At 60.0% G+C, this 12,152-nt stretch overlaps 1 protein-coding gene across 1 annotated transcript; it reads left to right on the forward strand.

Moving 5' to 3' along the window:
* Positions 1-2,617: 2,617 nt before the first annotated feature.
* LEP (leptin) lies at positions 2,618-4,347 on the forward strand. The gene is made up of 2 exons (XM_063308982.1): positions 2,618-2,761; positions 3,988-4,347. Exons 1-2 carry the CDS (start codon positions 2,618-2,620, stop codon positions 4,345-4,347), a joined length of 504 nt encoding a protein of 167 aa, XP_063165052.1.
* Positions 4,348-12,152: the final 7,805 nt, after the last annotated feature.

Here is a 12,152-nt window from a genome sequence, read left to right on the forward strand (position 1 = left end):
GAGGGAGGAGGGAGGAGGGAGGGAGGAGCCGGCAGGGCAGGGCCGGGCCGGGCAGGGCCGGGCAGAGCCGAGCTGCGGCCGGCTGCGAGTTGTGCAACGCTGCACTTATAAAAGGGTCGGGGCTGCGATGGAGCCTCAGAGGCCGGGGCGGAAGCGCGAGGCGGCAGCCACGGACGGAGGTGAGCTAAGCCGTCCGCAGAGCAAATGATGCGCTGGACGATGAGGTTCCTCGCGGCGGGGGCGGGAAGAAGAGGGGAGCGGGTCGTGGGCTGAATTCTTTGCAGTCCTCTGGCTGCCAGGAAGAGTGCCTCTGAGCATGTGCAGAGGACATTCCTCGTACTCTTCCTGCCAGGCTTCCAGGAGCCCCCCCGCCCCCCAGGTTAGGGAGCCGGAGCCTGCCAAGGGAACAGCCACAGCCTCATGACGGGTTGAGCCCAATTTCTGGGTTCGCCCAATACCTGGAAACACAGATCGAGCCACAGGGCTGGGTTCGCACAACGCACGAAGCCGCAAAGACCATCCATGGTTAAAACTAGCCGAGCTCGGCTCACTGTGAGAACGCCACCGCGAGGTCCTTCCCTAACTCGGCTGAGCATGTCGTGAGAACACCGCGAGGCCAGGTTGCCTTTCCCAGGCCGCCCGCCTGCGAGCCCAGTGCTCGTCCGCGCGGGTCAAGGCCATCGACGTATCGCGTCCCAGGGGGCCAAGGGGACCGCACGCTGGGGCAGAGGGAGGCGGCGGCAGCGAAAGCAACGGCGCTCGGCCGCCGGGCAAGGAAGCGAGGATTTTATCACTTGCTCTTCACAGGGAGTGGCGCTTTGGGATCCCAGCCCGCCGCCCCCCCCCGCCCCGCCCGGGCCGCCTCGCCTTTGCAGCGGGGCAGGCGGCGGATGCATCTGCTCCAGACAGGCAGCCCTTCAGTGGGCCGGGTGGGCGTCGGAAAGCCCAGCGTCGGAAAGCCCAGGACTGGAGCTGGACCAGATGTGGGAGCGGACCTTTTGAAGCTGATAGCTCCCCCACCCCCGCCCCATGTCCCACAAAGAAGCCGGCAAAGGCAGGGGCTGAGCCCGGAGCCTCCGGCTGCATGGCCAATGGGCCCCGGCTGCGGCTGAGCAGCATTTCCCTGGAGCACTTCCTGGGTGCACCCTGCCTTCACCCATCTTTTCTCCCCTAAGTCTGGACAGGGCTGAGGCACCCTGGTGCTCGCGAGGGTTGGAGGTTAAGGCACGACTGAGAGAGGAGCCTCCAGGGAGCCTGCCTTTACCCTCAGGGTGCGGAGAGAGAGGGTCCCGGAGGAATGCTCAGGGGGGCTGCCTGCCTGCCGACTCTGTTCCTCCTGGGCCTGCTGCAAAGGCCCCATGTGTCTGGGGGTGGGGGAAGGGGCCCAGTCTCCAAGGGACCAGTTTGGGGCAACCTTGCTGGCGGCTCTCGGTGCTTTCGCCTTTCTAGGGGTCAGCCAGCTGGTCAGAGAGAAGTGGGCTAAGTGGCAGCTTGGGGGCCTGCCTGTAGGAGGGCCAGCCGGCCCCTGAATCTGGGGGCACAGCAGGCTCTTGCTCAGCTACCAGGTGCGTGTCCAAGTCAGTCCTCCACGAAGCCTCCTTCGCCCAAGCCGACCAGATGAGGCACCGGCCATCCTGGTCTGCTGGCTGGGTCCGCGGTCCGCTTTGCCTTCCCGCCTGCGCTCGGAGCTGGCTGCTGCCTGGAGTCTCCAGGCTGCCTCCCGGTTATGTAACGGGGGTGAGTCGAGCGCAGCTGGATGGCCACGAGGCGCTGCCTCTGCTTGCTGTTGCTGGCGAGGTGAAGGAACTTGCCCCAACCGTCGGCGGGGCTCATTAAGTGCTCACCACTTCACAGGGCACCCTGGCTGGCAGGCCTGCCGCGATTGGGCTTCCCAAGAGCCCGGCCTCGCTGGGAGGCGCTCGGGTGCACCTCGGCCGTCAGCCTAGGCGCAGGAGGCGAAGGCAGGGCAGGCAGCCGTTGGTGTGGTCCCTGCTGGGCATAACCCTGATCTCCCACGCAGCTTCTTGAGAAGGCTTTTCCACAAGCAGCTCCCTGCCTCTGCCTCTCCTGAGAAGTGGAGAAACGCTGGGTTTTTCCAGGGAGAAATACCAGGCTATTTCCCCCACCCTCACAGCCTCCGTGCCCCCAGTCCCAGGGGCTACCCAGAGCAGGTGGGGCTTCAGGGCAAGGAACGGCTGGACGAAATCTTGGGCTGGGGAGATTCTAGGGAGCGGTCTTTGAAGGGTGGTGCGCCTGGCACGACAGAGAGAGGCAGGGTGTCACCTGAGCATGTTGTACTATAGGACAGCTGGATTGTCCACACGTGGCAAACGCTCGTGCAAATGCTTCCCTTTTCTTCTTTTTACTGGGACTTTTCTTTGGCAAACCGTTTGGTGATGGCGCTTTTTCTTCAGAAGTGTGTCAGACACCCAGCCCCTCCACTGGCCTTCTCCGCTCCTCCTCAGCCCCTGCTTGCAGCGGCCTCCTCACAGGGCAGGGTTCCATTGGCCCCACTTCTTCCTCTTCGACCGCCTGGTCTCCTCTTCTTCCTCCCTCATCTTGCAGCCTCCTTCATCGCCGGCCCTCATTTTTCCCCTGCACAGGGCTCAAGGAGAAGATGCGCTCCCCCCCTATTTCTGTGTGTGGGTTTCTGTGGGTCTGGCTGCCCCTCTTCTGCACGCGGTCTGTGAAAATTGACAAAGTCATCGCTGATACTAAAAGTCTCACCAAGACAATAGTTGCCAGGATCCAGGAGCATCAGGTACGTGGGGGCGAGGGCAGGCGGGAGTAAGAAGGGGCCTCGTGGCCAGCTGCTCGGCGGTGCCAGGCTGCAGGGGCGCTCTCCTCATGCCCAGCTGGGCTTGCCCCTCCCATCCCGAGACCACCCTCCCTTGGGTGCTCCATGTTGCCCCAGCTTGAGCATCAGAGCTGTGCAGATCTTCCAAGGGCAACTTCATTTGCTGGTGCTTTGAATGACACACACACACACACACACACACACACACACACCCGCCCGGGGCTTTGTGAGGCAAAATCCCCCTTCTGAAAGTGGGGCGGCCGCCCTTCCTCGCTTTGCCTGCTTCTGAGCCTCTCCGGAGCTCCTGGAGCCGGAGAAGTTCCTCCCCGTCCTTTGGCTTCCGGGAGCGCCAGCGGAGACGACGCGCGTTTTGAGCACGGACCAGCCGCTTCCTCCGGGCTCTTCTGCGGGTGCCTTCCACTCGCGGAAGCCTCTTCCGGCTACTGGGGGTGCTGCTGGACGAGGCTTCAGGGTGGTGCGGAGGGCATCCTCAAGGCCACCCCACGACCAGGCAGAACCGCGCGGCTTCCTTGGGGCAGAGCAGAACGCCTGGTCCGGCCAAGCCCGGCGGGGTGCCGTGGGCCGGCTGAGCATCTTCTGCACCAGAGGCGGCGGCTGCACGAGAAACCGTTACTCCGTAACGCGTCTTTCCACACCCACACAGGAGGTTACAGGGGTGTGGAAGGCAGGCAGCAGCCTAATTAGGCCAGCGCTGGGAACGTTCGGTTGCCTCATAATTGCTGGGACTCTAGAGCAGGAGGAGTCAGAGGTGATGTGGCTTGCCCCATCCAAGCGGTGGGGAGGAGAAGTTCAAGAAAGCTGGGGGTGCATGTACTCCCCCCCCCCCCCGTGCCTAAAGGGCTTCTTGGGATGGAGCCCAGGACTTTGAGAAGGTCAGCACTTCGGCTGTGCTCCTGGAGACACTAGCCAGCCTTGGGTGGCTGGGACTGGGAAGGCGGGTGAAGAGGTCCCCGGACCAGGGTCAGAGACAAGGAGAAAGTCACGATCTCTTTCCTGGCATCAGCCCAAAGAGGGTATTTCAGTTCCAGGAAGGCACATTCACATGGAAAGTTTGAAGAAACGTCCTAACAGCGGGAATAGCTGCAGGGTGGACCCAATGGCTGTGTGTGTGGTCAGGTTGTGCTTTAACTCCGACCCATCCGCCCCTTCCATGTTTTCCCCACCTGCAGTTCCCTCCACTGAGCCTGAAGATCAACGGGCTCGATTTCATCCCAGGAGAACTGCCCGTGCAAAGCCTGGAGGCCATGGACGATGCCCTGGAGCTCTTCCACCAAGTTCTCTCCAACCTCCCCTTGGAGGCCCCTGTCGCGCAGATCTCCCATGATGTGGAGAACCTCCAGAGCCTCCTGCAGCTGCTGGGCTCCCACCTAGGCTGCCCTCCGCACAGACCCACGCGGCCAGAGGCCCTGCAGAACCTGACGGAGCGTCTCGCCGTCTCTCCTTACACCGCGGCAGTGGTGACCCTGGACCGGCTCCAGAAGTGCCTGCAAAGCATCATCAAGCATCTGGACCACGTGCACAACTGCTAGGGAGGGGGCAGGCCTGTCCTAGCTAGCGGGGAAGCCAAGCCACACAGGGAGCAAGCAGGTTATACCTCCGTGGCAGAACTGGGGGCATTGACTTGCCCCTCCGAGTGGCCCCCACGTCCGGCTTACAGACATTTCCTGCCCCGTCGCTCTTCTCCCGGTAGCCGAATCCCGGGGGAGACTTTTCTCCGTTTGTGGGGTGTTGCCTCGTGGGGCAGAGAACTTGCTGAACACTGGTGGTGGGGGGGATGGTGGAGGGAGAGTTTGTTATGGACTGCGTGGGAGGGACCTCCCGTTCCCAGGGAGGGACTTTCTCCGGGGGACTCTCCACGTCCCGGCTTTTTACCAGGAGGACCACCCTGGATCTCTGAGGATTATGGGAGGGAAAACACCTGGATGGAGGCTGGCGGTCAGAACCTCTGGGCACATCCACGGCTTGTAGGCCCGGTTGGCCCTGCAGCAAGCACAGGACTCAGCAGAGCACCGGGAACACCTGTGCTTGGCTGGGCAGCCCCCAGCCACTCCTGGGCGGGGTGGGGAGTGGGTGGGGCAGGGCAGGGCAGGGCAGGGCTCCCTGGGATTCCAGGGGGCGGAGTGGGGTGGGGTTTACCTTGGTCCGCATCCGACTCCTTCGTTCCGGCGTCTTTCAAAACAAAGCTGAAGGGCTGAGGCTGCAGCTCCCTTTCTATGTCTCGGAAGAGGGCTGCATTCTAGCCCCGCGGATCAAAGGGGCGCCTCCCTTCTTTTGAAAACAGAACTATGTGAGCCTTTGGCTCTTTCCTCCCTCGCCCGTTTCAGTCAACACCCAGAACAAGATGACTCCCCCCGTTCCTTCCCTGCTCCTCTCAGGTCCCCAGACCGGGACCTCCGCTCTTTCTTTCGGATGCGGCCAGGGCTGGGGGCTTTTGCGGGGGAACTGGAGGGGTCAGGGTGGGGAGGGGGAGACCCATCAGCCGAGCCGCGCTGGAGAGGGAGAGGGCCGGAGAGAGCGCAAAGCGCAGCAAAGCGTTGCAAACCCGGGACGGGAAGCCTAATCCCGAGGACTCGTTCTGGCCGCAGGGCGGGGAGGCGCCTTCAGCCTTTGGGAGGAGAAAGACGCGCTGGCGGCAGGCCCGGTTCGTTTTCTGCAGCCTCCGCGCGCACCTTTGCGCCGTCTGCCTCTCGACAGTGCCAGGAGGAGGGGTGGCGGAACATGTGTGTGTGTGTTTTGCGGGGGGGGGGATTAAATGCTTTCCCTGACAGGCACCCCGTGCCTTCCAAAGTCGGGTTCATAGGGACGGGCAGGCCCCAGGAGGCGCGGGGAGGGATAAGCATCGGCGGCGGCCGACGGAAAGCGACCCTTAAGCACGCGAGCGGCGAAGGCGGGGCGGTGGGGGCGCTTCGCGGCGGAGAAGAGCAGGGCGCTGCGCGCAAAGGGCGGCTCGCGCGGCTCGCGTTGGCTTCTTCGGGGACTGGGACAGAAGGCGGGGAGGCCGGGCGCCCAAGTGGACCGCAACTGGCCCTCCCTCCCTCTGTTCCTTCCTTCCGGGTGGGCGCTACCCCGGCGTTCTCCCGAACGCGGGCGGCCGAAGAAGAGCGGCGCGGCAGTTCTTTCGGGGTCGCCCAAGGCCCAGCGCTTCGCAGCTGGGGAAGGGGGCGCTCATTCGGCGCGGTGAAGCGGACCTTGGGGGTGGGGTGAGGTTCGGGTCATTCCTGGACTACCCACTCAACGAGGCCCTTCTTTTCTCGCCCCCCTCCCCTAGAAGTGGCCTTTTTATTTATTTTCGTTGGTTTATTTTCAGTGTTGATGGTTTTCTTTCTATACCTGGAAGACTATTTATGTTTTATAAACAAACCTTCTGAACATCTGTTGCTTCACTTTCTGGGCCGGGCGGGGAGCCACTCTCCACAAGCTGAGAGAGGGGTTATTCCAAGGATCCAGGCCAATGCGGAGCTTGGGCAGTTGTGCTGGGAAACCAAAGGACTTCCTTGTGGGGGAAGGGGGGGGATAGATCCCCGTAGGACGCGCAACACAAGTTGATCCCCGGGCGGGCTTTCTCACTCCTCCACAAGCCAGTGGGCTTACTGATGTATAGGACTTCAACTCCCATCGCTCCCAACCAGTGCCCGTGCCTACTGGGAGGTGACAGCAACCCCCTGTGCCTCAGCCATCGTCAAGGGGGGGCTGGCCCAGGGCTCCCCAAGAAACTCCCCGACACTGAGAAAGCGGAAGTGGTAGCATCCCTGGCTCTGGAGAGCATGAGACAAGCCCCTGGCCAGCACTGGTCGGGCACACGTTTGCCAGTGTGGCTGCACTTCATGGAGTGCACCGGCCTCCCACTGGCTCCAATGCATGCGGCTTCCACCAAAGCGTGTGCGTGGAGGGCTTCTCCACCTTTCAGGAGAACCAAAGGGCTAGATGCTCCAGTGGAGCCTCCTTCTTCGGGCGGAGGGCAGCGCCGTCCTCAGACCCTCCTCTGGCTGCAGGTCTTGCTGCAAGAGAAGCTGCTGGCACCCGAGAAGCAGCCTCCTTCCTGCCCCTCCCAGAGGCTTGTTTGCTTGGGTAGGACAAATGCATGCTTTGCCTAAGGTCAAACTGCCTTTTGCGGAATCTTGCTGAATTTGTCACTCCCAGCGCCACAAAGAGGGTCTCGATGACAGGCTGCTGCTGCTGCTGCTGCTGCTGCTGGCCATCCCCTTTTACCCCAGGAAGCAGGTGGAGGTTTGCAGCTTTTATTGTTCCCCATCCAAACTCAACGTTCTCCACGTGCCCTGCAGACAGGCACGCGCCTGGGCACTCCTCCCAGCTCCAACCCGCTGGCCAGGCCAGGTGTCAGTTCCAGGTTGATCAAGGGGGGATGCCCAGTGCCTTGAGGGCTCCCAAGGGCCACGGTTCCTTTTCACTTCTGGGCCTCCTAGTGGGCTTGGCCAGCCCATCCACATTTGGCTGAGAGTTTTGGCACCTCCTTCTGGGGCTTTTCCACTGGAACACCATTGCCATGGGAACCATCTTCTCTTGCAATCAATACTGGTGTTGGATCTTCTTCCAAGCTGTCATTCTCCACGTGCTGCACAGACCAGACACTTCCAGGACAGACTTTTCTACCTTTATGGCCCGCTTTTAATGAGCCTCCTTCATACCTGTCCATGTTTTTTCAGTACTTCCCAGCATTAACAGTGCAATAGCAAACATGGAGATTCCACAGAAAAGGATCAGAGACACAACAAATGGCCTTTCCCCCACCATTGGTTCATTGGTTCGTTCATTCATTCATTCATTCATTTGCCACGTCAATCATCAAACAACTCTCTCCTTGCACCAGCACAGAAACGGGCTGTCTTAAAAATGGCAATTCATTCACAGATCCCTTTTGGGGGCTGCCCAGATGTTCAGAAGCACCACTGGCTGGCTTTCCACTCTGGCTTGGCTGCCCTTTCCCTGCGGCATAATCGCAGATCAGGCACTGCCCCCGGAGAGGGGAGGTCTGATCCGGGGTCCTGCCTGGGTGCCTTGAGGCTGGATTCTTGGGCCCCCTCCCAGCCTCTCCTGGGGCTTCAGGTGAGTCAAAATCACATGAAATGAAGAAGCAGATGGGAAGATGGCTTCCAGTCATAACCACGGGTCTGCAGTAATTTTAGTTAATTGAGCAGCACCAAAAGTGTAGTAATGATGGACAGGTATGATGAGACTGACCCTGAGAAGTGTCAGGGCAGGAGCAGCCCTGGAGAAGAGGAACTCCACCAAGAGAGGAAACAAATCCAGAAAAGTCCCTTCAACATTTCTTGCCATTTCCAGATTCTGAGTTGAGAAACTGAAGCCTGCAGCATCTGACTGGATACTGTTGTGAAGTCGTGCAAATGTGAAGTTGCCCTGATAGGCCCCTTTGGCTTCCCCCCAGAAGAGCACTGGGAGGTCTGTGGAGCCCCTTCCCCAACACCGTTGTCAAAATTGCTGGAGCACAGAGCGTGCCACCAAGGAGAAGGGCCCATGTTCATTGCAAGGATTGCTGGGTGCCTTATAAGAAAGAGGGATCCCAGATAAGGGGAAGGCAAAAGTTTTTGTAGAGGTTGAGGGCTGCAAGGTGGGAAATCCAAGGGATATGATGGGCTGGCCAGTCTGGGGAAGCCAGGCAGGCCCTTGTCAATATACCTGGGGTCATTCCTATTATTCGGAGGGCAGCAGAGCTGGGGAGTTCATTGTTAGGGGGTGGAACGTGGAAGTCCTCTGCTGAGGGAGGAGAGGATGCTGGGGGTCCTCAGATGGTTCCTCTGTTGTGAGCCCCATCTTGGCACTGCCCTCAGGCTCTCAGGGCAGAGAGCTGGCGAGTGAGGCTTCTCCACCAGTCTAGACGGGGTGGCGGGTAACCGGATAACCCACCTGGCAAAGGGAGAGTCTACTTGCCGAAGTGGGCCCTGAAAGCCGGAAGAGAGCTGCTGCTTGACACTGTGGGCGGACGGAGCTACAGGTCAAGGGAGCACCCCTCTAGCTCAGCTGGCAAGAAAATCTCAGCAGCACCCCAGGACAGATTTAGGGGGGAGCAAATGGGGGGTCTTTCCAGCACTCCCACCGGTGCCTCTTGCTGGCTGGCAGGCAAAGGGCGGCCTCACCGAGGAGGGGGGCGGCTTCTGGCGGAATCCTGCAGATGGGTTTTCCCGGCTCCAGGTTTTCAATTGTCTGCTTGACATGCTTGTGGATATTATTTCGCAGTAGAGAAACCTACTATTTTATATCTGCTGCTTTTAAATGAACAAAAATGCCAAAGAAGGTTATTTGTCAGAGTTAGTTGCTTTTGGTGCATAGTTTAAGAAGGAGAAGGGGGGGAACCTAACCCTAGCCCAGTTAGCCAGGAGCCCAGGTGGATGGCCTTCCCAAAACCTTGGAAGCCCCCTGGATTCCACTGGGGAAGAGAGGCTGCCGCCCCCCCCCCCGAATTCTGGCACAAGAGGGCACTGGCCAGGCACCCTGGCATCGCTTCCCCATTGGCCAGGCAGGCAGCAGGAGGCGGGGCTTGGGCCACCAGAGCCCGGTTAGGGGCTCGGCCATGGGGTGGGGGGGTGGGGACAGGCAGGTTCAGCCCCCTTTCTCCCTTGCTCCTTTGCGGGGGGGGGGGCGCAGGGAAGCAGGGCTGAGCAATGAAGGACTGTGGGAGCACGTCTCCCCATGCACGCTGGGAGTCGGCTCCCCCCCCCTCTCCCCCCTCCCCCCCCCCCGCCAGATTGACTCAGCCAGGAGAGCCATTTCTGGTGCTCCCACGACACACCCACCACACGCAGGCCGACCCTCTGCCACGTTGACCCAGTTGAGTGTCTTGCAAGGACAAGGTGAATGCTGCGGAGGAGTTAAGCTGAGGTCAGGAAGCCTCGGGTGACTTTGGACCCGTTGCTCCCTTTCAAGTCAGCCTGCTTGAGAAGGTCGACGGGGAAACAAGTGGGGAAGGAAGGCGAAGGCGCTCCTTGAGAAAGGGCTATTGCAGAATTATTAATAAAGATGAGAACAGCAGTGAGGGGAGGCACCCCCTGCATCAGTCTCGGCCATCGCCAGTTTTGGTCCCAGCGCCTGGTGAGAGCAGGGCCCCAAACATGGAGCTCCTCCAGGGTCACTCCCATGCTGTGCTTTCTCCATGGGGCCCGGAGAGGCCAGGCTTGTTCTGGCCCATGGCTGGGCCTTGCCTGACATGCCTCTGTCCACATGGGGTGGACATGTGTGTGCTCTGTCCACAAGGCCCAGCCTCCTTCCTGGTCAGCGAAGGAAAGGCCGCTCGGCCCCAGCCTGGTCCGGTCTGAGACCTCACCCTTCTTTGCTCTCTCCCTTTGTCCTGGTGGCGGCTTTGGCAGATTTTTCAGACTGCTGCTTTTATTACCTGATTTCACAGAAGATGTTCTTTTAGCTGGAAAAGCAGAACATTTGGGGATTTTTTTTTAAAAAAAAGATCAGGTTGAAAACGTGACAGATCTTTTGAGGACTCCTTGTGAACTATGATCCTCTTTCTTTTAATTAAACCCTCCAGCCCCAGGTAACGACACTCGAGCACAGAGCCCCCGTTTCCCCTCCTGGCTAGAAGCTTCTCCTGCCGTACCCCCACCCCCCACTTTGGGCTTCCGGGCCATATGCCTTGGCAGAGGGCCTGGGGAGAGCGGGACTGGGGGAGCCTCCCAGCCCCCAACCCATCCATCCAGCCCCCTCCTCCCATGCTGACTTGGCAAAGTGCAGGGGGCTCAGCCGGAGAGGCGCCTCTGCACCCCCAGGTGGAGGGGGCTCACTCTCCCTGCAAGGGCAGGCAGGAGGGCCTGGGGCTGGCAGGAAGCCAGGGAGCCGCACCCACCCTCGTCCTCCTGTAACCTCCTGCGTGGCGGGGGAGCCAGGCGCACTCTTCACGTTGCAGCAAGAGGCCATGTCAGGACAATTGTGCACCTGGGGGAGGGAGAACCCCCAGCTGCTCCCACCTCCCTGGTGGGGGACAGCCCCACCCTGAGATGTGCATGCACATGGACAAAGAAAGGGTTCCATCTGCTTTGCACAACACGCCTAACCTGGACCCAGAATCCACCTATCTTCTGGTTTGCACAATAGGCTAAGCTAACCCCCCAGAGTAGCTACACACAGGATGCTGAGCCACTCTTAGTGTCTTATGGGATTGAAGCTGTTGATTTGTCACTGAGGGGATTTCCAATCAGTCTGGACAGAATAGTGGAATTATCATGGAACCCTAGGGGCAGAAGGGACCTTGGAGGTCCTCTAGTCCAACCTTCTGCCTAGGGCAGGAAACCTCACAGTACTCCAGGCAAATGGCTGTCCAGCCTCTGCTTGGAAACCTCCAGTGATGGTGCCTCCATGATTCCAGGAGGCAGGCTGGTCCACTGCTTCATGGCTCTCGCAGTCAGGAAATTCCTCCTGATTTCGAGTTGGGATCTCCCTCTGCCAAGCTCCCACCGGCTGGTCCTTGTCCTGTGCTCAGGGGCTCTGGAGAATAACTCCCACCCTCTGCCCCGGGCAGCCCTTCAAGGACCAGATGATGCTATGTGGTCTCCTCTTCCGTAGGCCAAAGATGCCCAGTTCTTCATAGCATTGAGCCCCCAAGACCCTCCCCATCCGTGCTGCTCTTCTCTGCCCTCTTCCCAGCTCCTAGGTGTCCTTCTTGTGCTGTGGGGACCAGAACTAGACCAGTATTCCAGGTGCGGTCTGACCAGGGCAGCGTGGAGCCCAAGTATCTGACCAACCAGTGCAGTGTAGAGTGGCACTGTCACTTCCTGTGATCTCAGTAGTTTACCTCAGTTGATGCAGCCAGCCCAAGATTGCATTGGCTGTTTTGGCAGCTGCAGCACACTGCTGGCTCATACTCTGAAGTCTACCAGGATGCCGAGGTCCTTCTCCCAGGTACTATGATTGAGACAGTACCACCTATCTTGTACCTGTAAATCTGACTTTTCCTACCTAAGTGCAGAGCCTTACATACTGCCCTGCACCTCTCTCTCCTCTCTGAGGGCAGCCCGGCTGCACCAGGTAAGGCAGTCCCCTCTGCCCCACAGACCCAGGCATCGCCAGACCCTACTCCCCGGATGCGATAGGGGGTCGTGCTCCTCCAGGGCCATGGAAGGCATCATCGCAGGAAACAAAGAGGCGCCAGGAGGGTTCAGTAGCACTGAGGAAGTGGCTGATCATCCATCTGGCCTGTTGTTGAAGGAGCCTGCCTGTGGCCTTTCAGCAAACCTTCTCTGCAGCCCGGTGGGCCAGCCTCAGAACCAAGGGTGCCCCTCTTCAGGCATGGTCTTCTCTGCACCGGGCCTGCATCCCTCCAGCACCTCCCAAGTGCACAAGCTGGGTCAAAACT

This window comes from Candoia aspera, chromosome 7 (genome assembly GCF_035149785.1).
Source record: "Candoia aspera isolate rCanAsp1 chromosome 7, rCanAsp1.hap2, whole genome shotgun sequence".
Lineage (NCBI taxonomy): Eukaryota > Metazoa > Chordata > Lepidosauria > Squamata > Boidae > Candoia > Candoia aspera.